This window comes from Heliconius melpomene, chromosome 6 (assembly GCF_056956725.1).
Source record: "Heliconius melpomene rosina isolate 202511_hmr_F chromosome 6, ASM5695672v1, whole genome shotgun sequence".
In the NCBI taxonomy this organism is placed as follows: Eukaryota; Metazoa; Arthropoda; class Insecta; order Lepidoptera; family Nymphalidae; genus Heliconius; species Heliconius melpomene.
In genome coordinates, this window is record NC_140394.1 from 7,534,677 (window position 1) to 7,562,652 (window position 27,976).

At 32.0% G+C, this 27,976-nt stretch overlaps 4 protein-coding genes across 6 annotated transcripts in view; 1 reads left to right on the forward strand and 3 right to left on the reverse strand.

Moving 5' to 3' along the window:
* Nucleotides 1-1,936, reverse strand: part of ec (ubiquitin specific peptidase echinus) — a 46,632-nt gene extending 44,696 nt beyond the window's left edge. Inside the window, exon 1 of the mRNA XM_085186329.1 lies at nucleotides 1,797-1,936. The gene's annotated coding sequence lies outside the window, so the exon portion shown is untranslated. The remainder of the gene's footprint in view (nucleotides 1-1,796) is intronic.
* Nucleotides 1,937-2,002: 66 nt separating this feature from the next.
* On the reverse strand, nucleotides 2,003-6,190 carry Ercc1 (DNA excision repair protein Ercc1). 2 transcript variants are annotated; one of them, XM_085186347.1, is made up of 6 exons: nucleotides 5,885-6,190; nucleotides 5,572-5,786; nucleotides 4,924-4,979; nucleotides 4,430-4,624; nucleotides 3,953-4,138; nucleotides 2,003-3,378 (listed from the first exon to the last, which is right to left on the reverse strand). In XM_085186347.1, exons 2-6 carry the CDS (start codon nucleotides 5,669-5,671, stop codon nucleotides 3,097-3,099), a joined length of 819 nt encoding a protein of 272 aa, XP_085042473.1. In that variant the 5' UTR covers nucleotides 5,672-5,786; nucleotides 5,885-6,190; the 3' UTR covers nucleotides 2,003-3,096. The 2 variants fall into 2 exon arrangements, with proteins under 2 accessions (XP_085042473.1, XP_085042472.1); XM_085186346.1 differs by lacking the exon at nucleotides 5,885-6,190 and having other exon boundaries at nucleotides 5,572-5,876.
* A 606-nt stretch (nucleotides 6,191-6,796) lies between these two features.
* Nucleotides 6,797-20,194, forward strand: Fancm (FA complementation group M). Of its 2 annotated transcripts, none has more exons than XM_085186327.1 (18): nucleotides 6,797-7,199; nucleotides 7,290-7,422; nucleotides 7,738-7,921; nucleotides 8,057-8,322; nucleotides 9,336-9,482; nucleotides 9,716-9,840; nucleotides 10,138-10,381; nucleotides 10,667-10,775; nucleotides 11,418-11,519; nucleotides 12,069-12,246; nucleotides 12,582-12,651; nucleotides 12,990-13,169; nucleotides 13,417-13,573; nucleotides 14,107-14,283; nucleotides 14,846-17,124; nucleotides 17,504-17,679; nucleotides 18,407-18,509; nucleotides 18,869-20,194. In XM_085186327.1, the coding sequence occupies exons 1-18, from the start codon at nucleotides 7,063-7,065 to the stop codon at nucleotides 19,082-19,084; spliced, it is 4,983 nt and encodes a 1,660-aa protein (XP_085042453.1). In that variant the 5' UTR covers nucleotides 6,797-7,062; the 3' UTR covers nucleotides 19,085-20,194. The 2 variants fall into 2 exon arrangements, with proteins under 2 accessions (XP_085042453.1, XP_085042454.1); XM_085186328.1 differs by having other exon boundaries at nucleotides 17,507-17,679.
* On the reverse strand, nucleotides 20,192-27,754 carry Cdc5 (cell division cycle protein 21). The gene is made up of 16 exons (XM_085186340.1): nucleotides 27,573-27,754; nucleotides 27,221-27,486; nucleotides 27,011-27,141; nucleotides 26,520-26,679; nucleotides 25,674-25,842; nucleotides 25,409-25,543; nucleotides 25,072-25,232; nucleotides 24,677-24,835; nucleotides 24,306-24,381; nucleotides 23,309-23,389; nucleotides 22,997-23,162; nucleotides 22,566-22,745; nucleotides 22,019-22,224; nucleotides 21,521-21,683; nucleotides 20,812-20,951; nucleotides 20,192-20,440 (listed from the first exon to the last, which is right to left on the reverse strand). Exons 1-16 carry the CDS (start codon nucleotides 27,615-27,617, stop codon nucleotides 20,294-20,296), a joined length of 2,385 nt encoding a protein of 794 aa, XP_085042466.1. The 5' UTR covers nucleotides 27,618-27,754; the 3' UTR covers nucleotides 20,192-20,293.
* Nucleotides 27,755-27,976: the final 222 nt, after the last annotated feature.

A 27,976-nucleotide genomic window follows, 5' to 3' on the forward strand; every position in this document is an offset into this window, starting at 1 on the left:
TCGTTTGTATATATTATTCAGAAGCTTCTGACATCATCAACTCTTTGTCTCTACCTAGAGTCAACCATAATATTTATTTAGGCATAGCAAGGCTTTAAAGAATTTATATGCCTAATATGATTATAAATAGGTATATAATAAAATTATTATAGTACGACTATATATAATAATAATAAGATTGACATATATAATAAAATTATTTACTTTACAGTGGCTCTTTCGCTTTCTGGACGGTCACAATCTAGATGAAAGTGGTCACGATAATTGATGCACGATTGTTTCGCGACATTGATACGAAATGAAAATTTTGGGGTTTAATATCCTAAATATATTTTTATTTCTCATTTTATTTTATTTTTTTTAGGTTAAATTTGTATTTGGTTTAATTAAATATCGTTTTGATTCATCGCTTAACATAAACTAGGTATTCATAATTTATTATTTATAAAATATATATTTTAAATTTATACTTTACATTACAGTTGTTTTCGAAACTTGTTCCATTTTCTCGCCACTGTACCGCATTGAATATAAGACCTATTCAATTATTTTAAATGAAATACTTAGCTAATAAATGAAAATAGCAGAGTCGTTTGTTAACACTATTTACATCTGGATAAAAAACCAATAAAAAATGAGACTTCCACCTGGCCCTGGCACGTGCTTTGTTCACCTGTTCCTAGTAGTTTTAATGAGTATTTACTTGCTGTTTCTTACCAAATGAAGAATTATATAGGTACTATTTTTATTCCTAATAAGGTATTACCTACAACATCTAGCTTCTCTCACATATTCAGTTTGTAAGGGTAATCGAAGAACGTAAATATAGTTTCTACCTAGTTTTATTCTTAAGAATCTTGTTCGTTAAAATTAAATTGTTAAAATTACTTGAGCTATCTTAATTTGTTAAATGGATTTTTAATTAGTAAAATAAATATTTTATTTCAGCCACAAGGCTGAATTTGAAGTGTCATGGTTTTTTTAAAGGCATAAAAAAAGGAAATAGGTACCACACGTTATTTTGATTCGATATATGAAATTAGATATTTATCCTTTTTGTATAGCGTAGAAAAATTAGGTATTATTATTATATCAATAAATGTTAGTTGTTGTTGTAAATGATTTTTATATAATAAATTTTATCACTACTGTTATTAGATAGGTATATTAATAATGTCATTAAACAGTATTTAGATTTAAACGACAATTAACAAATAATTTTATTCAATTATGACATACTTACCCTAATATTACGACACATTTATTAAACGTAATTCAACTAAATCCGAGTCCGCGTTTTTCCACCATTTAATTCCATAATTTTTTTTCGAACAGCGTTTGTTTGCATAGCATAGCTGGATTTGAATTTTGAACCCACGCATCAAATGAACAGAAGTTTTAAGTGGACGACACTCTGGCAACAAAAACTAAAGTTTACAATTTACGTTACATCTCGATTCTTGCCACAAATTTTAATACGTATAAAAATATTTAAAATATACGTACTGTTTATGGTACTTAATTACGTTTAAAATTTTTGAAAAAATAGTCTTAGATTGCCTCCATGTTCATAAAAGCTAAGATCTAACAAATTTGGTAAATATGTATATTTAATACTACTATCTAACTACTAATTACTATCTATTAATATATTGCATTTAACAATGTTGGCTCACGTACATATTGTAAAACATTTAATTATAAGACATAATATAACTATATATATAGCATAAAAAGAATATTAAAATTTAAAAATAATATTATTATAAATTAAATATATTTGAAATAAAACTCACCTAAATTATATCCAGCTAATTAGTTTCCACAATATAATTAGATACGATTCACAAGAAGACTGTTATATTCTCAACAATTCACTCAGTTTATTTCACACCTATTGTTCAAAAACGTTACACTTTTACATAACCTGAGTCTACCATAAGTTTTTAAGATTTCATTACTTTTTTTCAGTCTCAATTATAAGTAAAAAAAAATTCATACACTTTTCACAAATATTTTTTATTTTAATTAAAACTTAACTAAAATAATATAAAACTTATTATTATTATTATTTTCTAATAAATAATTTAAATAACTAAGCGAATACACATAAAATTTTGAATTTACTGTAATAACGATCTTTTCGTTATCGTCATCGCGAGGCGAGGCATAAGTACGTCCAGCCAGCGTCGAAGCCGGTTTAACGCTGTTGAATGTTGATATTATGTTGTATTTAGACGGTTAGGCCCCGCGCGTCGCACCAAAGACTCTAAACTAAAGCAAGCCTTCACAAATATAATATTTTGAAGAAGAACATGAAAGTGTGTACGTAAGAACACTCTCGGACGATCTTTTATCTTAAGTAAACCTTATCACTCTTGATTATATTCAGTTAAGTACATTTGAAATTTGAGCACCTTTTATTATGTATGTATGAAATTGTTTTAGATTAGCAGTGCTCTTTTTTTCAGCTTCATGCTTAACTTCAGCTGTATCCCTCATGTAGCAGGGTAGGCAAGGGACTCTAGTGTTAAGACACTCCGCTCTTTTGATTTCCTCGAGTGGGATTTGAACCCACAGCCTATCGCATCTACAGTCACTTGCTCGTGCTCTTGTGCCACGAGTGGTCTCAGTATATCAGTTACATTTGAAATTTGAGCGTCTTTTAATATAAAGATATAGTTAAGATAGTATTAAATTGTTTTGGAGTTTATTTGACATTGGGCTTGGACGCTTGGTCTAAATATATATTGATTACGATTATGAATAGGTAAGTAAGTTAAAGAAATAAACGTAACTATTTCCACATAACAAGATGAAAAAATAAATAATATAATTACTTGATACGATGATTTCAGAATGAAAAAAATATTAGTTTATTTGTTAGAAAAAATCAGCTTCACGCTGTATCCGGTAGGCAGAGAAACGGAGAAACGGAGTGTTTTAACACACTCTCTATTTGCCTCTCTTGCTCTCCTAAATGTGGGATGCAGCGTGAAATTGAAAAAAAAACGTGAGGGAAAACGTGAGGATATATATATAAAAAATGATTTTAATTCAAAATAAATAATAATTACAATACAAGCACATAACTAACTACATATTATCCTGATTTCTATTTTCATTTTCAAGTTTTTCCATATCTTCCATGTTAAAATTATCTTCAAATTCATCTTTTTTGCTTAAATTATTTCTTTTTAAAAATGGCTCATGTAGAGCTTTATAAAGTTTTTTTGCTTTAGTATCACCAAATCCAGGGCATTCGGCAAGCTTACTTTGGGAAGATTTTATAATATTCTCTAATGTACCAAACTTAGTGATAAGTGTCATTGCATCAGTTTTGTTCACTGGCTTAATAGACGACAAGGCATTAACTATCTAAAAATATTAAAAAAATGCTTTTTGTAATTCATGTTATTTTAAATTATTTTTAAATATAAATTTAAAATACTAGACAAATATGTTTAATTTAGATAAAAAGTGGTTTTGAGTTTCGCCATGGTCCATATTCTCGGAAATTAGGAAGGGCATTGGGGACAGTCTCTTAGGGTATGCAACCCTGCTTTATGCAGGATATGTAAAGTAAAAAAAAAGATTTACGAATCTAGATACCATTATAGTAGAGTGTGAAAACATCTGAGCATAAAAAACGATGGTTGTGGGTTTGATACTTACTCGGTGGACTCTTTTTCCCTTTTTTATTGCTTTAGCAAAACAAAGTGCAAGGTTAAGTACCACTCAAACAACAGTGTTTCTGGTTAGTTATATAGTGGAACATAGTGTTTGGCACTCAGTTCTTACTGTGTGTGAACCTGTTTATGTGATAATATTAAAATTCATTTATCATAACAAATATTTAAAAATACTAGAAATCATTAGTAGTTATAATGTACACTAAAATCTTTTAGATTTACTTATGTTTGACTAATTTTTTTATTAAATAAGAACAAACCTTCTGATGAGGGTCATTTTCAATCTTTTCCATTATTTTATCAGGTGGCTTATTCTCAAATATTTTATAATTTTCTATAATTTTCGCAGATTCCTCAGGACTCCACGCCAACATAAGAGTCATATCAGTGAGGAGACATATTCTTGTTAAATTTTTTAATACTGAATGAGGATCTTTCAAATCTATCTGCAATTATTTAACTTTGTTTTAGCTTCACACTTTTGTTTGATATTTAAAAGTAGGTAGACAAATGGAACCTAATTCTTTCTTAAAGTGTGTCATAGAGTTCCGCCACACAATGTCTGAAACTCAGGTAGAAACTAGAAAATGGTTCTTGACATACATTCTGGTAATATAGAATAAAATAAGAAAAAATATCATTATTTTGATGATTAAAGATGAAACAATCCAATCAATATTAAGACAGGTCATTAGAAATAAATAAGTTATGTAATTTAAAGTCAATAACTCCATTACCTGCAGTAGAAGCACTCTAAGTTCATATTTCTTGCCTAGTTCCTTCAACCTATTATTTATATAATCAGGATTTAAGTTATGATATCTAACTGACAGAAAGAGTATAGATATTGTTTTTCCTATTTCATAATCTGGTATTATATCATCATATTCCCAAGGTACACTTTTAATAAACTTAAGTAATGGATTTCCACGCTGAAAAAATATTAATATATAACTGATTTTTTTTTAGCTTTGTACTGCATTCCATAGCAAAGAAAACAGAGAGACAAAAAAAGAGAGACTGAGTGACTCCACTTTTAATCCAATTTTTGAGACATTGTTTATTGAGTGGTAGGACTCAATACTTTATCTTGTTACCAAGAAAATGAAAGATATTTGCTCTGCCGAGTGGGAATCAGACTTACAACTGTCACATTTACAGACAGGCAGTACAATGGAATTAATTTACAGCAATATAATAACAGTAATAACTTTAGAAATGAATTTAATACCTGTTTTTTATTTACTAAAACGCAATGTGTCTTAGATACTGAGGGTTTTGATGTTCCTGTAAATGTTATCATTTATTAGAAACAACTTATTCTGAGAGTTGCTCATCATTAAAGTAAAATTACATTTCATGATCATCTTTCTACTACTGATAGTGTTTTTCGATCTTTGTTAGTTTAAAAGTATCATTTTCAAAAGGGATAATAATCAAAGATGATATACTATAATCAGTTTTTTTCAGTATCCCACATACACTAGGGTAGACAGTGGGAACCTATTGTTAAGACACTATTCCACATTTTCCACCAAATTCTGGAGGCATTATGTGGAGAAAGTGGTGTTTTGTCTCGACACCAGAACAACAAAATCAAAATATAAATTTAAATAAATATTTCATTTCCTCGAGTAGGGATCGAATTCATAATCCGTTGCATTTAGAGTCACAGACTGTGCCCCTGTGTCACAACTGATAATTTATAATTGTATAATTTGTAAACAATAACATTATAATTATATAAACTGTAAATAATAATTGAAATACATTTACATAATTTTTTCAATTACTAGTACCTCAATTCAATTATGCATATTGAATTATTAATAAAAACAGTTACTTAGCATCTTAACATTTAAAACAACAAATTAAACACCTGGCTGGTCCAATGTTTCTGTTTCATTTTTTATTTTTTTCGGAGACGTTGGTTCATTTATATCTGCTAATAAATCGTCTAAGCCATCTTCTAATTCCATATTTTAAATGTATTTACAAGCCAATTGTTACTATTATTATTTTAAAAGGAAATATTTCATTTAAATAAATATATTTCTTTCAAGGCATGTGTATATTAATAATCATTACTGTAAACTTAAAAAAATAAACTTTAAGTATTATAATTAAGAACTAAAAAGGCAAAAAATTCGCCAAAAATGTAAAAAATTAAAATTCTATTTCAAAAATATTACTTCAATTTAAAACTTCAAATTCAATTTTTTAAATGCAAACGTCAAATGGAGGCACAGATTAACTAGTCAGTACTCAGTAGGCCAGGTCCCTTTAATTTTGAATGTTTCTTAATGTTTGCAATTATAATTTTGGATACATCTTTTCATTATATATTTCTTATAACTAATCCTTGATGTTATGTCGATAATTAATGATTTAAGTTTTCTTTTTTATAAGTGAAGGCAATTTTTAACTGGATATTTAGTTACCATCCATTGTCCTATTGCGTTACATTATTTCTTTTTAATCATACAACAGATACAACTTGGTGTGTTCCCGTTAAAACGTGATATTGGCGAAGTAATTGATGCGGAATAAGAAACAGCTTGATGCTAAAAATAATAATGAGATTAATAAAAAGGATTAAAATGTGAGTTAATGTCGGTCGTTGAAATGGTCGGAACCAAACAGCTTAAAACTCTAAAGAAAATATGAAATAAGTGGAATGGCTTAAGAACAGTTAACACGTGTGAATAAAATGAATATTCGGAACAGAATTGCTTTCAATTTACAAATTACAATGACTTATTCCTTTTCTGGAACAGTTAAATTTGTCTAGTTAGAACTGTTCTGGAACAGTCGTTTAGAAACGTTGTCCAGGAACATGTTCCGACCAGAATGAAGCATTATTAAACAGATCACAGTAGTTGGTACGGTAAGTCACAAAAAAATATTACATTACCGTGTATTTACGTAATAATGTTAAACTTTTTAAAGAAATACCTCGAATATTGTATATTGGTTTTATATACTGCTTATTTTTAATTTAGGTAATATTAAATATTAATCATGTAAACAACTAAACAAGGAACATATACTAGCAACTACACAACTAGACAAGTTGTGGGCTTCAAGTACAACTTCATCTTTTTGACATTTGATGATTTGACATTTAATATAAAACAAATTTGTATTTTTGTAATGTATTGTATAAAAAATAAATATAAAACAAGTAAAAATATTAAATATTCCAAATAAGCACCTATAGTTGCAAAATTGTCGTGCTATAATATAATCATGGAATAATATAAAGACCTTTTCTTATTTTTATAGTCATATTTTTGTAATCATGGAAGTACATTTAAGTATAGAATATCTAAATATTAGATAAGTCCATTTCTAAAATGCTTTGTTTAAGATGGATAATTCAAAAATAGTGCATGATGAATTTATGGATAGCGATATATTTGACGATTCAACTTTGGCGGCAAATTTCGCAAACTCAAGTTTTAGGGGCGATAATTTAAATACTAGTTGTATCAACCTAAATGTGAGGTAAAAAAAGACTAATCATAATAATAAAATATATCATATTGAGATTTATTTTTTTATTCTACATTAGTATATTTTATTTCTAATTTCTAGTGCCCTATGCAGTGACAAAGAGATTAGTGGTTTTGATACTTTGACTGGAAGAACATGGATTTATCCCACAAATTATCCTATAAGAGATTATCAGTTCAATATAATAAAGGCAGCTATTTTGAAAAACACACTTGTAAGTCAATTAATATATTTATATAGATTTGTATATACAATATGGTAAAACAAGTCCAGGGGTCCGCTAACTTGAGTAGTTAGCGGTAGTTGACTGTGCAGATTTAATTTTAAAGTTTTTTACATTTGAATATTTTCTTCCTGAGTGAACAAAGAACATAAGTTCAAAAGCTTAACTTCAGGACAGCTACAATTGTTCACTATTCTGTACATCTATGTACAATTTCTTTAAGTTTGCTACTTTATAATAAAAAACAATATTAATATAAATAAATAATAACATGTATTATATAAATTTTAAATTTTTACTTTATAGGTGAGTCTACCAACTGGATTGGGAAAGACTTTCATTGCAGCAGTGATAATGTATAACTTTTATCGCTGGTATCCTGTGGGTAAAATTATTTTTACAGCTCCCACTAAACCACTAGTTGCCCAACAAATTAATGCTTGTTACAATATTGTAGCAATACCACCCGCAGATACTGTGGAAATGACAGGTGATCAATAATAACAATAAATTCTAATACAACTAGAATTCAAAAAGAAATTGTTTGCTTAAATGATTCTTTATATTTATTAATCGATCGATCGAATAAATTTTTATATTTATTAATAAATCTATTCATTTATAGGTCATATGCAGGTTAATACAAGAAGAACACAATGGGAAACAAAGAGAGTTTTCTTTGCTACACCCCAAGTGATTTATAATGACATCAAATCAGGAATATGTCCAGGGAAAGAAATAAGGTGCCTAGTGATAGATGAAGCACACAAAGCTAGAGGAAATTATGCATATTGCCAAATTATAAATACATTAAATGAAATGGGACATTCATGTTATAGAGTGCTTGCTTTATCAGCCACTCCAGGAAGTAAAGTTGATGATGTTATTACTGTAAGTTTTATATTTATATTGATTGTAAATAATTCATTATGGCCACAGAGGCTGTTGTGGTGCAGTTGCACAGCTTCAATATCACTTGTACCTAATACTGATGAAAGTTTATATAATATAGTTTTTTGACACTTATTTGCTTTGTAAAGAATTCTGTGTATTAATATTATGAATATAATATTACCTTGTGGCATGATGGAACAGCACTAGATCGTGAATACTATGGTTTAGTGATGTAACGAACATTCGCATTCGTATTTGTATTCGGAAATATTCGCATATTATTGTATACTAGCGGACCCGGACGCGGCTACGCCTGCTTGAAATATAAGAATATAATTTCTATAGAAATATAATTTCAATCTAGATGAAATGCTAAAAGTGACTATTATATTTATTTTCATAAGGATGAATATCAAAATGACGCGGTAACGAACGCGGTCGCGTAGCGACGACGGTTGTTATTAACATGGCAGAATAAATTGCATGTCAAATTAGAAAGTATTTTAATTTATTAGTTTATATGTGTAATGTTATATTATATAGCCTATAGCACTTCTGAAGAATGCAGCTTTCATACAAAACAAAAACAAAGTAAATCGATCCAGTAGATCCAGAGATCTTAGCGTTCAAACAAACAAACAAACAAACAAACAAACAAACAAACTCTTCCGCTTTATTATATTAGTATAGATTCGCAAAATGTTAGCGAATGTTTTGCTAATATTAGTGACGTAAAACTTTTTTTGAAAATTCATTCTTAACTTAATCATTTTATTTATTCTTTACTTTAGGTAATAAAGTTGAAAAACAAAATACAAACGTAACACACCTCGTTTACCGAAGCCAAGAATAAAGTAGTAAACTCAGAACTGTAGTGTCTTTATATGGAACGGAGTGTCTAACCACTAGCTATGCAAATTCCATCTTCCTAGCCTGCCATGTGGATTAGACAGCATGAAGTTAAAAAATCCTAGGATAAAAAAGCTAATATTTTGTTCCTTTTGTTTCAGGTTGTCAGAAATTTAAACATAGCTCATTTAGAGTTGCGAACAGAAACAAGTTCAGATGTCGAACCATATAGTCATTCTCGTAAAATAAATACAATTATAGTTGAACTTGGTCCCCAACTCAATAATTTAAGGCAACAGTATGTTGAGGTAAGACTAAATTATTATAAAAAATATATTATTTACGCATAAAATGATTACTCTTAATATTAATTGACCATCAACCCCTAATCACGACAGCTGTGTTGCTATGTGCACGATACATTGTGAAGCTAAAAAATCTCCTAATAATAATATAAAAATATTGGTGGGGGGTGGGTATACGAAAAAAAATGGAAACCTGAAAAGGAATAAATAATATTCCTTATTAACTTACGTTATAGATTTTAGATGTATATGCGAGGAATTTAAAGCAGTTGAACATATTACCTCAAAATGTCGGAAATCTCTCCAAAGGGAGGATAGTCATGATGTACAAAGAATTTCAAAGTAGGGAGCGAGGTGCCAGGTAAATAGATTTTGTTTATAAATATTTTAAAAATTGTGAACAAATACTTTATATTTTAATACACAGCTTCATACATTAAATATTCACACCATATTAGATTAATATTTTTTATGTACTTTTCCTATTTATTAGGGTAGAAACCTTGTACAAAGGTTTATTATTTCTTTTCACACCCTTGTTATATTTTTTGTTATTGTAGGTACCTATTTGTATGTATTTGTAAATTCAGTTTAAGAGTAAACGGTATATATCTATTAATATTATTTATGAAACATTCTATATCTTTGTATTTCATAGACATCCAAAACACAATTACATAATGAAGGACTTCACATTTCTAATATCATTATTTCACGGACTGGAATTACTTGTGAAACATGGGTCAAGGGTGTTTTTGAATTTTTTTGATGAACACCCAGAAAAGTCTTGGATTCAATCCGATCAGAGACTTATGGCGTTTCTAGAAAAATTGAGAAGTGATTTAGGAATCAATCCTCTTTCCTTAGACAAAAGTATTTTACCAGATGGGACAATACCTGAAGTAAGTTGTATTATAGGTTTTTCTTAGTCATTTTTTTTAAAAATATTCCCTATACTTTGTATTAGTATATGAGTAATTTTTATAGTTAAAGTTATAAGTGAAGAGAAAGATTTTATTTTACTGCTTAACGGTGGTCTATAGATCCCCTACCTACCTTGGTATATTTTGTAGTTTAGCAGATATTTGGGAATTTCTGATTTTTTCCAAAAAAATCGGATACTTCAGGATTTCACCCCTATATAAATATTTTCATTGTAACTAAAGTAATTGTATTTATATTTTTAGATACCAAAGAATTTGTCATTTGGACATCCAAAATTTGATAAATTGAAAGAAATCATGTTACAACACTTCAATGAAGCTAAGCTAAAGGGCGAAGAAACTAAAGCAATAGGTAGGTCAATAATATAAAATATGAATAATATTTTATTTATAATTTCTACCTTGAAATCTTTTTAAACACAAATGTCTTCTTGGCGCAGTGGAACTGTGTCTGACTGTAAACACGATGGTTGTGGATTCGAAGTTAGAAATCAAAAATCAACTTCACGCTGTATCGCGCACACAGCAGAGTGGGCAGAGAAAATCTTGTGTTAAGACACTCCGTTCCCCACTTTCTGCCGAATTCTGGAGGCATTGCGTGTTGAATGGCAGAATTCAACGCCGCAATTTGCCTCGATACCAGAGCGAAGAAATGGAAATATAAATTTAAATAAATATTACCTTCAGTTATCAATTAGAAATAAATATTATATTATCTGCTTTAATAAGATCTATAACTTTTGCGGTTTCAAGTCGTATCACTCCACACGTAGTGTCTCAAATTCCAGCTGAGATCTTTGGCCTGAAAAATTATTACAAAACCAAGGATATTCTTCAATCTTGCCCTGAGTAGGATAGAACTTACAACTGCGTTCAGTTAAATACTACTATACTTTTGTTATATTTTATATAATTATATTTATTATATAGAAACCATCACCTAGTTTATTCATATATTTAAAATATTATTCACCGTATATTTATATATTTTCAGTATTTTGTGAGTATCGTGAGAGTGTAAATCTCGTGCACTGCTTACTGTTGCAGTGTCGACCTCTAATATTACCGCAGATGTTTGTGGGACAAGGTGTTTCTGGTAAGCATTAATCACTATTTCTTATTTTATTTTATTTTAAATAACATAAAACAAAATCGATACATGCTCTCCAATAGTAATAGAATCCTTTTCATTACTATTTATATAATTTATTCACTAGAGATCTATCATGAAATAAGTAAACCTTTAAATTTGTGATTCGATTACTTTAAAATTGGAAGATAAATTTAGATAGCACGGCGTCAAGTTCCATCAGTCACCTTGCAATGTCTTAAATAATGAGCAATGTATGTAAAAAAAGAAAAAGGTTATATTATAGGTCACGATTATTGGAATTAATATTTTTTATAAAAATTACTATGGAAGTAATACGCTAATAGCACTGTAAATAATACTATATAACAGGGTCTGTAGGTCTGATGAAGCAAAGAAACCGCCAAATTCTCGAGGTATTGAGTGACAGAAACCATTCCGTCACTCAATACCTCGAGAATTTGACGGAAAGTGGGTAATTCAGTGTCTTAACACTAGGTTCCCGGATTTTCTCTGCCTACTTTAGATACAGTTTGAATTTATAAAAATACTTAGGTAAAGAGAAAGCTAGCACCCAGCGCGGGCAGGCGCGCGCGCTTCGTGGGTTCCGTGCGGGTGCGTACAACGCGCTCGTGTGCACGTGCGTGGCGGAGGAGGGGCTCGACGTGGGGCAAGTCGATCTTATTCTGTGCTTCGATGTGTCCACGAGGTCGCCCATACGGCTCGTGCAGAGGTACGTTTGTGCCAATGATTTTTGATATTTTATTAAAGTTTTGTTTTTATTTTTATGCTGAGTTTAGAATAGGAGAATATAACCAAGTGTTAAAACATTCTGTTTCTCACCTTTGTATTTTCTGTTCGTTCGAGTGGTAGAACGACGCACTTTCTCTTGTTATCAGAGCAAAGAACCTACATAATCCTAATTCCTAAATAATACTGTCGCCTTTACCGTCAGAACCTTTACAGCGTTGATTTCTGCACATTGTCGTAAATTCGGTGGTGGAAGGAAATGTTCAGTGAAACTCCAATAAAAATAGATTTAAATATAACATTATTTATTAATTGCAGATGTGGGCGAACGGGGCGCTCTCGCGGTGGCCAAGTTTACATACTGGTCACGGAGGGCAGAGAACATCAGGTTCTAATTATTTATATTAAAATACCAGTAATTTCGGACCTTAAACGCAATTATTTATTTACTTATCTGAATTGGTTTCGTTTTCTATTAACAATATCATCTTAAAGACAACCTTTTCTCTATCCTTGCTCTCAACAAGACAAGCTCTTTACTAGAAAGACTCTACTACATACAATATCTCGAAAACTGGTACCATACGTGGGAGACGAAGTGTCTTAACGCTAAGTACCATCTGCCCTAACTTGTATGCACCATATGCAGGATGTTGAAACTACTATGATTTGAAATTTAAATAGACTATAGGATGACTTGAAATTAAAATAGTATTTTTATTACAGATTTTACTAGACAGTATGAGACAAAGAGATGGCCTCAATAATAACGTATTAAAATCTAAAGAAGTAGAAAAAAATTTATTCAAGAATAATCCTCGGATGATTCCAAGAGGGCCCTTCCCGGAATGCCACAAGATGTACATAACTGTTAATAAAAAAGATAACATGGATAAAGCTAAAAAAGTAAATACTTAATAATGTCGGTTTTGAATAACTATTATCATTTAATAACTGAACAAAATACATTTTCGAAGTTTTATTATTAAATGGACATTTTAAATGCATAAAAATGATTGTAAACTAAGAATTTAAACGCGATGATTGTAAATTTATGTTCTATGTACTGTAAATTAAGTTTTATAAATTATATGTCAAGAAAACTTATGTAAATTAATAATAAACAAATAATTAATACCTAAAAAAATTTAAGGGACAAAAGGATTTAAGATCAATGTTGGTAGATAAAATGCCCAGTTCAAATAAGACAGAATATTTTATATCTAAAGCAGAGTTTGAGAGTTTATACCCGCAAGGATACAGACAGTGTGAGTTTTTTTCTAAGCCTAATCATTGGGCTATGAATACTGGTAAGTAATTGCGTAAAAATGTTTTCATTTTATTTAAATAATAACTTTTTTGATAATTTCTCATTTAGGACTAGTAGTTCTTGAAAAAAAAGTATTCAACTAAACTCTTTAGTTTTATGATAATAAATTTTACTAAAGGGTTTGTTTGTATATTATAATATTATAGTATAGATAATCTGGAGTAAATAAAGAGGATGGAAGTATTTTATTTTTTATAAATACTCTAACTATTAGAATAATATAGACTTTCTGAGTGACAAATAATAAACTGGTGTAAATATTTGGTTTTTTTGTTAGTATTGTGCAATTAATGCTTTAAATCTGGAAGTAATGTTTGGTTGTCGTTGGTTGTAAAAATTTTATTTGATAAAATAATATGATATAGCTTATGATTCTTTGGGTTTTAAAGGTTGTCAATAAAGAGGCCCTGGGGTCGATTTTCACACATATTTGTGAAAAAACGTATACAATTACACATACAATATACAATTTTATATTTATCTAAGTAACATTATTGAATATTTTTTTTTCAGATAATTTAAAATCTTTTGGTAGTGATGGCCTTATAAATCTATCTACCTGGTTGGACCGTCAAAGAAATTTGCAAGCAACTATGAATATTGGACATTCATCTGATACTCAAATATTAGTTCATTTACTTCAATATAATTGGACTAAGAAAGATACACCACGTTTAACCGAGACACCTGGTTAGTTAATGTTGTTACTACTAAAATGCATTATAATGTTTATAATATAATTCATTTACTTGTGTAAGTAATTAAGACTTTTTTAAATTTACAATAAATAATAACATATAATTTAAATTATAAAATTCCTAGATGGATTTAAGTTAGTCTTCGCGTTATATTAACAAAGAGTACAAAATACAGTTAATGAAAATATAACCTCCTCCTTTTTGAAAAAAGAAATTGGGTAAAAAAAATATTTCTCAAAATTCCATTACACATTACACACATACTAAAAAATTTAATCATTTGTTTAGCTTCGGCAGTGTAGGCAGAGGGAACCTGGGAACCTAATGTTTAGATATTCCGTTCCCATTACAAGACTTCCGTTCTATAGTTTCTGCGAATTCTCAAGGAATTGCGTGTTAAGTTGCGGAACTCAACGCCGCCGTTTACCAGGGTAAAAATATTTAATATTTCATTCCTCTGAGTGGGATCGAACCCATAACCGTCGCGTACACAATCATACGCTTGTACTCCTGCTCCACGATGGCTTCATCTTAACTTAAATTTTCGTTTTCAGTATCGTCTCAAGAATCGCTAACTCCTAATGTATTCGCGTCTCCAATAAAACGTCAACAAAACAAGAAAAAAATCAAACCGACTAATAAATCGCCCGGAAAAAGAGATGGTGATATTAGAGCCATGTTCAGTACAGTGACGACATCAACCAAAAACTACACTAAAGTTATAAAAGAATTAGGCATTTCTAATGATAGTAAAATTTCTACGAAACTTATAAATTTATTTGTAGATTTAAATGTTGAGAATAAAATTGTTAAAAGTACGTGTTGGTTGTGTGTAAATGTATGTGATTGTAAAATCATACAAAATATGAGAGATGATAGAACTGCCTTACCCTTACATTTGCCGACCCATAAAGAGCCTTTACCAGATATTTCCCTAATTGATAACTTATCTACAAGTAATTTACTCGAATATGTTAATAATATTACAAGTAGTCAAAATAATAGTGATAAAGAGACAAAAAATTCAAATCCAAATTTATGTATGGTAATACAAGAAGAGAAACGTAACAGCGACATTAATGACAATGAAGAATTTAATTTTGATTTAGATGAATTATTCTCTGATGATATTAACAACGAAATTATTGAATTCGATTCAAAATTATCTAATTTGAGAGAAACAGAAAGTATAAGCAACGTACAGGTTAATAAAAATCAAAATAGTAGTAAAATAATTAGTATTCCTGAAAGTTCAAAATTACGCGATCCTTTTATATCAGATATTGACGAAAATAAACAAAATACGAATACTAATGGAAAAGATGCTAATTTCGATCTAGGTGATATAGAAGATATATTTGCTGATAGTAGCTCGCAAGATGTTTTTGAAGTTGATACTAAAAAGCCTATCTTAAACAATGACACTGATAATGACAAAGAAGATCTAGAATTCTTTAATCTTAACAGTATCGAAGATTTGTTCGAAGATTCAGATACAGAATCTCCTAAAAAACCACAAAGTGAGGTAACTAAACCTATGGAATTTAAAGGGACTGAACAAAAACAGTCGGAAGATGTTATAGTCTATCCAACAAGCCCGTCGATACTTTCTGGTAGATTTATAAAAAGTAAAGACATACCAACATCTCCAATACTTTGTTCCCAATCGCGAAAGTTTAATTTGAGCATTAAAAAAAATATCAAAAGCTCGACACCGAAAAGTGTTAGAAAGTTAGAAATGATCAAACCTCGAGATACATTATCACCAATCAAAAAAGAAACATCAAAACTGTCTGACGAGACTACTACACAGAGCATTAGTTCTAAAAGTATGCTTACGATAACTCAAACTATAGATCTCATAAATAGGACGAAAAATAATATTACTAGTGAATCTAATGAGTATAAAGATACAAAGGAAACACAAGTATGTGAGAAAGAAAGAAGTTGTTCACCGATACTGTTGACACAACGTGATAAGAGAAGGATCTCGAATACATTTGATTTATCAAAATCTAAAATAAAAGAGCAAGAGCTAAAACAAACAACTGTAAACATTTTCCACAGCGAAAATGATAGCGACTCTGAAATTAATTCACAAATGCTTAAATTAAAAAACGAAGAAATTAACGTCGTTTCGTATAAACCTACACCGAAAACTTTAAAACTAGATGAAATTAACACTAGTGGAAATTCACAATGTTTTAATAAGAAACCTGGACCAAATGAGATAATAAAAGAGCAAGAGGAACAACAAACAAGTCTAATCATTCTCGACAGCGACAGTGATAGCGACTTCGAAATTAGTACACAAATGCTTAAATTAGAAAACAAAGAAATGAACATCGCTTTGGATAAACATACACCAAAAATATTAAAACTAGACGAAACTAGTGGAAATTCGCCATATTTCAATAAAAAACTTGAACCAAGTGGGAAATCTGAAGCTACGACGTTGCAAAAAAAAATTTTAGCCGCGCTCACGTCTAATAAATTTAACAACGATTCATTCGGTAATAATAACGCACAAATTAACTTTATGTTTAAGTCCTCAATTCAATCAGGAAAGGAAAATAGAAATAATGTCGAAGAAATACTTGTTGATGATAAAACTAACTGTAACATCAAAAATAATCTAACAAAATTGCAATTGTATCGTCGGGACAGTAATTTCACACCCAAAAATAATTTGACAAATATTTTAACTCCAATAAATGGCGCTAAAAGGAAGATGGCGTTTAGTGACAGCGATGACGACTTCGACGAGCCCCACAAAAAACGACTGGTAGCCCTTACACAAAATAATGGGCTTATTAATCATAAAATGAGAAAAGTAAGTTGACATTGTTAAATTCCAGAATTATATTGATATATGGTGAGATTTATTACAATTATTCCCAACGTTATTCAGCACCATTAAACGTAGAATTAGTAAAAAATAATATACAATAGTACGTGTATGGGAGTATTCGTAATTCTAGTATAGAGTTAGGCCAGTCGAGGAGAAGCAGAAGCACAAAGCGTGACTGTAAAATCACCTAGGAGTGGGTTCCATCTTCGCTTGATGAAATGAAATATTTATTTAAATTTAATTTTTCATTTCGTCGTTCTGATGATGAGGCAAAACGTGGCGTTAAGTTCCGCCGCTCAACACGCAATGCCTCCTTATATACAAGTATGACTGATATTATAAATATTTCTTTCATTTCAAGAAGAAAAAGCAGAAGACCAGTAATTTCCTAGAGCTTGAAGCGGAACTTTCGGGTGCTTCCTTTAGTTCGGACGAGCTGTCAGAGGACAGTACGGGGAGTATTGCGGAGTTTATATGCGACGACAGCGCCGTAGTGGACGACGACGATATGCAAGCGCATTATTTGAAATCTATTAAGTGAGTCTTTTTTGTTTCATTTCTATTCATATTTTTGTCACATAGTGTCTGACTGTAAACACAGGTTGTGAATTCAGAACTGGTATTACACGGATCATAAAATATAAACTTAATATTTGTTATATTACTTAACTACCACTTAGAAATAATACAATTTAATAAACTGTATTATTACTTTAATAAACTGTATTAAATTGTATTATTTCTTTATTTTTATTACCCTCACACTTCACTAAATAATCAACGTTGCCAGACGCCGTTAGGTACAAAAAAACCAAAAATTTATTATTTTAAGTTTAGTGACGTTTTACCATAAATATTTTTTTGTATTTCTATTTATCACACATTAAAGGGATCGATGGATTATTTAATATTTTTTTCTATTTGGAGAATTTCTCCACAACAACACCAACCAACGATGACAACGCTGTTGTTAAGACACTACGTTGTCTGTTTTGCGCTAATATTCGAGACATTGTGTGTTGAATAGATAAACTCAACGCCTCTCTTTGTCTTCACAGAATAGAGAAATAAAAATAATTAATTCCTCAGAAAAAGAATCGAATCCACAACCGTGTTCCGTCTCGTCACACTGAACATTCAGTTAATATTTTACGATACCAAACACAGACCTGCCAATAAAATATATCTGTTTATTTTTTGTTATGGTAGAAAAACGATAAAGAAATACTGAATATGTTTGTTCATATAAATATTTTTATTGCAGAAGTCCAATCAAAGGCGTTTTCAAAATCCCACAATTACCTGATAACTTCAATAAAAGGGAGATCCTTTCTCAAACTGTGTTAGATAACGATACGTACGAAATGGTATGTTCTAATTTTTTCTTATTTCTCTCAGCTTCACACTATCCCGCTCATAGCAGAGAAGGCAGAGATAATCTGGGAACCTAATGATAAGACACTCACATATTAATTCTATAAAACGATTCTAAGCAGTATCTTTGACTTTGAGGAGATTTGTAAAAATCTCGTTACAAAGATGCCAGCAACATAAATAAACAAGCATATAAGAATTTCGACGTGGCGACATTTCGACAGTTTATAAGAGAATTTTTGATACGTTTTATAATTAAGTATTTTTCTTTCCTAAATGTGAAATTACACTTAAAAATGTCAAAAATCTTTAACTGTTGTTATAAATTCACACATTTAAAACATTGTTACAGGATAGCTTTTGCGTGGACTCCCACGTTGGATTAACTCAAGCGAACGATATGTCGGAACTAGAAGTAGCTGAAATGATATTGGAGGAAAGGAGAAAAGTGAAAAGATCTCAAAAGAAAACCATCTCCCACATTAATAATGACAGTCCAATATTTAGAAGAAAATTTAAAACAGTTAAGAAACCAGTCATTGAAAGCGATTCTGAAGATAGTAGCTAGCAGTAGTTACATTGTATAGTATTTTTTTCTTTGCTATATCCCGAGAAAGACAGGACAGTCAAAGGGAACTTAGCTTTAAGACAGGACAACCAAAGGGAACCTAGCTTTGAGACGGTGGTTTCGCTTGTTGCCAGCGAAGAAATAAAAATAATATATCGAGCCTACAACCGTTGCGTTTATGGTCAGACAATGCCGCCGCTGCACCAGGACGGCTCCAGATTGTATATTTTTGTGATTTTATTAATATGTTAAACTGGAACTTAGATTTTGTACAGTATTTAAGGAATTATCATGTTTAATATATGTTTTAAAATGTACATATAATAGAATTCTTTTTAAGTATTTATCTAATATTTATTGTTAACATGTGCGTTAAATTAAAAGTTGGTATCTAATAAATATCCGACACCCTGTTTCACACAAATACGCGCGAAATCATATTTATTTATTTTTTACTTTAATAAAAGGGTTTTATGAAAGCTAAAGGATTATAGTGAAGTAGCAATGACTTATTGTTTCGTCACTATTATCTTTTAAAATAGGGAATATAATATACTTACTTGTTTATGGATATATTTTGTAAATATGTTATTAATCTGTTAATTCCACTTTATTCTATTTGCTTGCTTCGTGGCGGGACTTAACGCCGCGTTTTTTCTTTTTACCAAAGCGAAGAAATGAAATTAATGTTAATAATTAATTAAATCATTCCTCCATGCGGGAATCGAGCACATAACTATCAAGCTTATAGTTAAACGCTGTGCCCCGTCTTTTAACTTCCAAATAATTTGTTCTAATTGTGCTACTATGTATTTTAAAGGAACTCATATTAATATTTTTGAATGTTAATTTCTATCTGTATGGCGCCTACATTTAAATAAACTGTGATATGTGAGATAAATCATATTAGTTGTAGTAATTAGTCTATCTATACAGGTGATGATGAATAATGAAAAAACAAACGTATATTATTAAAAAAATAACAAAGTACATAATATACTTTTGTTAGCTGTTTTCAAGTAAGTTTCTATAACTTTTTTTTGTTTTTTAAATTATGAAATTTCAGTAATTATGTGTTTATGTGGTTCCATAAATAAAACTAAAGAATTATAATGTGTTATTATTTCTCTTACATTTTTTCCTGAAAAGCATGACAAAATTATATAACATTAACTAACTAGAAGTAAAACATTTTGTTTAAAATATAATTTAAGACTCCATTTCGACAGGTTTCGGTGGAGCTTCCTTTGCCTGCCGTCCTTTATGCAAGTCTTCGAGCTCGGCTTGTAATTCTGCATACCGTTTTTGTAAGAGTTTCTCACGATCGGTTTGGCGATTCACATCTTCTGTTAATGACTGTAAAGAATAAAACATGTACATTTAGTCTATTATTTACGCTGGTCAGACCAGTGACGTGACTGGTGAGGTCAGTCGTGGGGCAGGGGCACAAAATTTGACTGTAAACGCGACTGGTCGTGGGTTCGATTCCCACTTAAGGAAGAAAAATTTATTCACATTTATTATTTTCAATGCTTTCAGAATTCGGCAGAAAGAAGGGAATGGAGTGTCTTAACTTAGGTTCCCTCTGTCTACCCTACTGCGTGCGTGATATAGTGTGAAGCTGATTTAATTTACACTGGCGATTTAGAAAAAAATAAAGTTACAAATGTAATTTGGCAGAGGGAACTTAGTTACGATAGTCCGTTAGTGAACGATATTGGTGTTACCTCTATTCTTCTTGGAATGGCAGCTTTTTCTTGTTCAGCTAAAAATTTGAACGTCGATAACTCCAAGTTGGCTTGCTCAGTCTGATCTTGTAATTCTTGGAATTGCTTTATAAGAGATGCCGTTCTACTTTGATAACCACCTATGAAAAATGTTTTTTTTAAAAAGTTACGAAAACATGCAATATTAAAGTTTTATTGGCGGTATTTACACACTAAACGATAAAATAATTGATGTGAAGTTGAATTTGACAATTGAATAATTTATAAACATATATACATATCGGAATCTCATATCCTCATAACAAGTGGCTCAGTCTACGGCGTGGGTATCACGAGGCGTTAAAACATAGTTCATATAATGTTAATAAACATTTATTGGAATGAGTGTTCATTCCTAACATGCATGAAAAATATTACAGTTATTTTATTACTTGCTAAAATGAACACAGGATCGATTGAACTTTATACTTTAATTCATTATTATGTGACATATTATTCCGGTTGTTAACCAACGCTATCCTAATCCCGCGTACAAACTAAGCCCTTTTCGCGTCAACATTCGTACGCTCCCGCCAAAACACTTTTCCTAAGCTCTTTACACAAACAGCCTATGTTTTGTTAGGTACCCGTCAGTGGAGCACTGCATCCTCTTTTATAAATTATTCACATATTAGTTAGACTTATATAAATATCAAAAAAATATAGACACCTGTTAGCACGCGCAATTTTTTTTCCATTTTCGAGCATTTTTTTGCTTCTTTCGCCATGTGACTTCTGTTCTGTTCTAGTTTCTTCTCGGCAGACTCAAGTCGATCTTTTTTACTTGCAAGATTAGCACGCGTATATCTATTTTGACCAGGCAGGAAAAGTACCTACAAAAAAAAACAAAATTTTAATACCATCATATATTCAAAAAAGATTGAAGTTGTAACACTTAGCTTAATTATCTGTAGAAAACCAATATTTTTTTATAAAAATGAAATTAAATGTATAGCATATTGATTGGGGAGAAGGATTAACGATTGCAAGCGTCGCCTATAGTCTGGACTCTGACTGGCTTGTGAAAGCTAATTATTCAGAAGTCATTGCCGCGTTTAAAGAGAGTCCAATTGCATTTGGTGCCTACAAAATTCAAGTATAAATAGATAACTTTATTCTGTTATGGTAATTTCGCGTATAGGTATGCGTTGTGTGAAGATATGCCGACCTGCGCCAGGCACTCCTCCCACACGCAGGTGTAGGCGTCGAGGCCGAGGTCGCCGTGCGCCATGCCGGCGCGCACGGTGTCGGCTTCTCGCGCCAGCGCCTCTCGCGCTTCGCGCAGCTCCTCCGCCGAGAACTGCTCGTAGGGGTGCGCTTCCAGGTACGCCAGGTGCGCCGCCTGCTGCTGCACCACACGCTTCTTGTCTACGCCTGCAAGTTCAAATACACACCACGCCGACTATAATGATACAATAGCAACGGCAAAATACACATGGAAGAACAAAAGATATTTAATTTGGTTCGAATTTTCTCACAAATAAAACATCGTCGTATTTAAAAAAAAAAAAAAAACATCTGCAACTGCTTAAGCCTTAGATGATAATAGATGATGTATATTATCTTCTACGCCTTCAGCAATTGCTCTGTAAACTGGAGCTGCGTACAGCTGACCAGGCTCTAATACAGGCGACGTTCTAGACGAACTGCAGGGTCTTTCTTTGAGACGCGGAGTATATGTAATAAATACAAGGCCACGTTTATCTATAAATTACCTGGAGGGGGATCGTGCAGCGCGTCGTAATGCAGCATGGTGAGCATCTCGGCTTTCAGTAGCTCCTCGGCGCGCTGCAGTGGCGTGAGGGGCCCGGTGCGCGGGGCTCCCGCCCCCACCTCCGCCGGCCGCGCCACGCCGCGCACCACTGCCGTACTACGTAGCGCTAGGGCTGCCAAGCCTAACAAAATATTTATTTATTTATTATAGCTTTACTCTATATCCAGCACATCTCTATAATAACGGATCTAGTATAAAGACACTCCGTTCCATCAAGACCCTTCCGTTCTCCACTTTCCACCAAATTTTCGAGACATTGTACACACACAAGAAACACTTATTTTTATTCTACACTCTGGTACGGAATTCAGGAGAAGAACGGATTGTTTTAACACTAATTTTCCTCTACCCATCCCGCTACATGGCGCTTACGTCGCTGGTTCTCCTCATGAGCCGCACGCGCGTCGCGGTCGGCCTGGTCCTCTTGTGCGGGCGCGGGAGCGGGCTCATCCTCCGCCTCGTGCTCCGGCACCACTATCTCGTAGTCGTTGCGTGGCGTCGGCAGCGCCTGTAGCGCCGTGCGCACCGACGCTTTCACCTGAAGATGTGAACATAAGCCTTTATTTAGCTTCACCTGACCTGATGTTAGTCTGTGATCAATTTTTTTACATGACGATACATGAAGCTGTTCTGATGAATAGTCAAACTACACAAACCCTCAATTTATTAATTACATAATTATACCTGGTTATTTTGTTGCGGTGTATCACCAGTGCTCAATCTATCTTCTGGATTGATACTGAGCTTGTCCCTAAGTCCGGGTGTCTAAAATAAAAATGTAAATAATTAAAAATTGTACAATGTAAGAATTTTAACAGTGCTAGAGACTCATCATGAATGGGACTACATTTTAAAGTTCTTTTATAGTTAGCTATTTGTTTTGTAATTCTAAAAATATTATTGGCACTTTATATTTACTATTTTTACCTTGCTGAATGAAAATTTTTATTATGTCTGTGCCCTGAACTTCCCTATACAATTTTATTCATACACTATTTTAGTGTATATCTATATAAATAGTTAATCTATTGGATTGTGTTCCCATCAGGTTATAATGCGAAATCGTCCTCAAATGTGGATGTCGATGGATTTTGTGTACTTGTTATTAAACTTAAACTGACAACTCTTTTTTTCTCATTACTGATTAGTTTAGCTTTACATAGTATAAAACAAAGTTGCTTTCTGCTGTCTGTCCCTATATACATAGGGTATGCTTAGATCTTTAAAACTACGCAACGGATTTTGATACGGTTTTTTTAATAGTCAGCGTCAGTCTTATGTTAAGTACGAAAATGCAACTTAAGGTTTTAATAAAAAAAAAATTATATTAAATATTATGGGAGATGAACAACAAGCATGTAATAGACTTATATTATAGCTGAAAGGTTTCGAATACTATTTTTACAATAATTTTTAAAATAAAACTCTTCAACACTAATAACCTCTACTAGTCTATTTGATTGAATACACTAATCTTAGAAAGGACTGGTTTGAAATAAAAATAAAAAAATGTTACCCTTCTTATTTACCCGAGAAACTAACACTAATTTTCCTCTACCCATCCCGCTACGAGAAGAGTCTATCTCATAATTGTTTCAATTTGTGAATGCAGATGAACTGCAGGTAAAAAATAGTGTTAAACGACAGTAACAAAAATTTATAAATACACAAATTCAATTACCGCTAGCGCAGTCTGACCAGGTCCATGTCCAGGAGTGGCAAAACTGCCCGGAGTCGATACTTCACTTCGTGTGGATCTATTGAAATAAAAAAAAACCTTAGGGTCACCAAAACATTATAATAAATAAAAAAACCTAAACTATATAATTAAAAAACGAAAAATATTTAGTCAAAAGTAGAAATATCTAATTATTATAATAATTTTAAGAGGATTAAAATTGGTATTAAAAAAACGAATCAATAATTAATTTTATTTTATATATTATCTTACTACAACTAAATATGTATATAATATGTTCTAAATGATATCAGCAGAAATAGACCGAATATTCATTACAAGTGTAATAATAGAAAATCATGTATGTTTTATACCTGAATGGTGTAGCAAGTACAGTATTAGGTGTTGCCACAACTTGACTCTGTGGCAAGGCTCCAGAGAAGTCCGACTCGTGGAGTGGAGTGTTCAGACCACCCTTGAGTGGAGTGTCCACGTGGGTTAATGCCATTACATTTTGAGCTTCCATTAATATTCTGTAAATTTATGAGGTTGTAATCTTTGTAATGATCTATACTATACTCTATCTATCTATAATATTATAAAACTCAAGAAATTGTGTGATTGAAATTGCTAATTGCAGTGACTACTGGCTCAAATTGAAAAGATATTTGTGTTGGATAATCTATTTATAGAAAAGGCTATATTACATCATGTTGTTCTATTGTCACCCACTATACTTTCACGGTTCAGCAGTAGTAGGTCACCTCACCTGTCCTGGTTGGGGTGCGCGGCGGGCGTGCGCAGCGCGGTGGCGGGCGCCGGCGTGAGCGCGTAGTGCGCCAGCAGCGCGTCCGTGGCCGCGCCTGCCTCACCCGCGCTCTCGCGTGCCGCTTCCGACGCGCGCCCCAACTTCACCACTTGCTGCAACTCCTGTACGATCACAGATAAGCTTCTCAAGTATTGGACAACTTACTATAAACTATAAGTGTGGAAAAATAGAATAAATGCCTGGGAGCTCAAAAAGCCAATGTCTTAAGACAAATAGACAGTAGAAACTGTAGTATCTTTATATGCCCAAGATGAGTGTAAACCTGAAAAAATCAAACCTGATCTGTAACTTGTGGCTCTGGCAATACAAGCTTGCTGCGCTTCCTTGCTGGCTGATCACCTTGCAGCATAGCTTGGGGAACATCATTCTCCTTACGTTGCTTCAATTTCTGCTTGTCTTTACGGCGTTCTCTCTGTAATAAATAGTATAATGTCATTAATTGTGACAAGGGCCAGTTTTCCTCCGGGGGATAGGGATCCCTTATCATAGCAACAACCCATAAATTGAAAATAGTGTGACGTAATTTATGGATATATTTGTACCTCTTCCTTCTCAGAAAGTAATTCCCCATCGAGGTGTTGTTGCCTTAGTCTTGAGAAATCTGGTGCCATAGGGTCAACAATTTCAGTTGAAGTGTCATAGAAGCCTGCTGCTGGTTTTTTTTCAAATGGTATTTCAGAGTTGTAATCCACACCGCGTTTACGTTTGCGCCTAAAAACATATAAGAGTATACAGTCATATATTATGTCTTCATATTTTTCCCTGCATGTAGCAGGATAGGTAGAGATATCAGGATGTAAATCAGATTTACAGTTAACTGCTGTGCTGCTGTGCCACAGAGAACTTTATGTCTTATATTATTTGCTGTAATATTTGGTGTGATGAGTAAATCAATATGCAATCATCATATTTTGAGGTGCTTAGTACATTTTTTTTAAATAATCCGATATTCAGAAGTTATATAAAATTTATAAATTCTTAAAAAAGTATTATTTGAGGTGCCAGTCACCCAAGGAAATGAAATATTTAATATTTTCATTTCTTCGGTTTGATGTCAGCCAGTCAACACAGAATGGCTCCAGAATTCAGCGGAAAATGGAGAAATGTGTGTTTTAACATTATATTCCCTCTGCCTACCCTGTTGTGTGCAGGACACAGTGTGAAACTGAATAGTAGTATTGCAAATAATAATTTAGAATTGAATTATTTAAGATTTTCCTAACAGAATTTTAGGGACAGAATGAAGAACATACTTAGATGGTATGGGCATGTTGAGCAAATGACTGATGAAAGAATGGCAAAAATTATTTGCATTCTGCAATCAGAAATAAAAACATTTAGCCAAGGTACAGTGGGACAATGTCTGACTATAGTTTTTTTTACTTTACCTCAAAGGGACTGAAATTCCAGCTGCACTCAGTTCTCTTCTCTTCTGCAATGCTGCAAGCCTACGAGCCTCTTCTAATTGTTTCTCTCGAGCTTTCCTTTTAGCTTTCTTTCCCTGTGTATTTGCTAAACGGGCTCGGGCCTCAGAAAGCATTTCCAGTTCTATTAAAATGGCAAAGATATTTAAAAATATGTGTTTTTATTTTAGCTTCATATTATGTATCCTGCATATAGTATAGTAGGCAGAAGGAACCTAGTATTAAGGGATTCAACTCCTTACTTTCCAAGGTTTTTGTTATAATCACTCTAGAAGACCAATTACAGCATCAATCCCCCAGACCAATATCAAGTATGTCAATTTAGGCAGAAAGCAGAGTATGACACTCCTTCTTTCTGTTAACACATTTCTTATCACTATGTTCTTTTTGCCTTCACTACTATATGCAAGCCAATGTGTAAAAGAAGAAAATATATATGTATAATACTTTATTACCATCTTCATCCATATCCTTAGGGTCAGGTCTAGCTGGTTTCGTCTCAGGATTTGGGTCAATCTCACCAGGTTTAAGTTTACGGGGATCATCTCCCATATCCTCACCCTCTTCTTTCTTTTGAGCTTGATCCCTTTAAAGATTTTTCAAAATTATTATGCATTATTCCTTGGGTTCAATTACAAGGATAAATTTTATATATGTTAACTTACAATAAATATTCATATCTTTCCAAGCATTGAGCAGCCGTACGTCCAATAATAGGGGCAATAGTTCTCCATTGGGTAGGCATGAGTTTAGCCAGGTGTAACAGTTTTTCGTCCTCTTCCCGTGACCACTCTGTCTTCTTAATGCTTGGATCCAACCATTCATACCATCTAGCTTTACATTGTTTTGCAGATTTTCTATGTAAAAGTGAAGCAATTCGGGACCACTGATTTTTTCCATATTTCATTACCGCCGCTTTGAGAATTTCATCCTAGGAATAAATATATAGTATATTTTGAACATTTTGTAATAAAATGCAAGCAAAATCATTTACAAATTAAAATGTTGTTAACAAACCTCAGTGTTTCGCCAAACGCCTCCTTTTATCATAATCCGCGGCATGATGACTGACTGCTTTTATGGACTATTTAACTCCAAAAAGTATAAAATATTCTATTCCAAATATATTTAATATGTATAAAGCACAACTCGCTTCCAATTTCCAAGTTCCAAATTGATTTTTGACATTTCGATTTCCACTGTCACAGACAACAAAAAAAAAACAAAATGCCTAACCAAATTATGTATCATTCATTGATGCAATACGGTAATAATGGAATAATATATTTGTAGTTTTAGTTCATGTATGTAATATTTTGTATATATCTCTATTAAAAGTAGTTACCATTATAATTTGTAAAATATAACCTTATGGTAAATGCACACCGTGTTCGTTGTTTTAGGAGTTACAAATAATTATA

Bases quoted from the DNA above. Each gene is read 5' to 3' on its own strand.
- Ercc1 (XM_085186347.1), bottom strand. From the start codon at position 5,671: ATGGAATTAGAAGATGGCTTAGACGATTTATTAGCAGATATAAATGAA. The intron at 4,139-4,429 runs GTAATGGAGTTA...AAATAATTGCAG, and splicing joins TTAGAGTGCTTCTACTGCAG to ATAGATTTGAAAGATCCTCA. The intron at 3,379-3,952 runs GTTTGTTCTTAT...TAATATTTTTAG, and splicing joins AAAATGACCCTCATCAGAAG to ATAGTTAATGCCTTGTCGTC.
- Fancm (XM_085186327.1), top strand. From the start codon at position 7,063: ATGGATAATTCAAAAATAGTGCATGATGAATTTATGGATAGCGATATA. The intron at 13,170-13,416 runs GTAAATACTTAA...AAAAAATTTAAG, and splicing joins ACATGGATAAAGCTAAAAAA to GGACAAAAGGATTTAAGATC. The intron at 13,574-14,106 runs GTAAGTAATTGC...TTTTTTTTTCAG, and splicing joins TCATTGGGCTATGAATACTG to ATAATTTAAAATCTTTTGGT.
- Cdc5 (XM_085186340.1), bottom strand. From the start codon at position 27,617: ATGCCGCGGATTATGATAAAAGGAGGCGTTTGGCGAAACACTGAG. The intron at 24,836-25,071 runs GTGAGGTGACCT...ATAAATTTACAG, and splicing joins GCGCACCCCAACCAGGACAG to AATATTAATGGAAGCTCAAA. The intron at 20,441-20,811 runs GTAACACCAATA...TATTCTTTACAG, and splicing joins CCATTCCAAGAAGAATAGAG to TCATTAACAGAAGATGTGAA.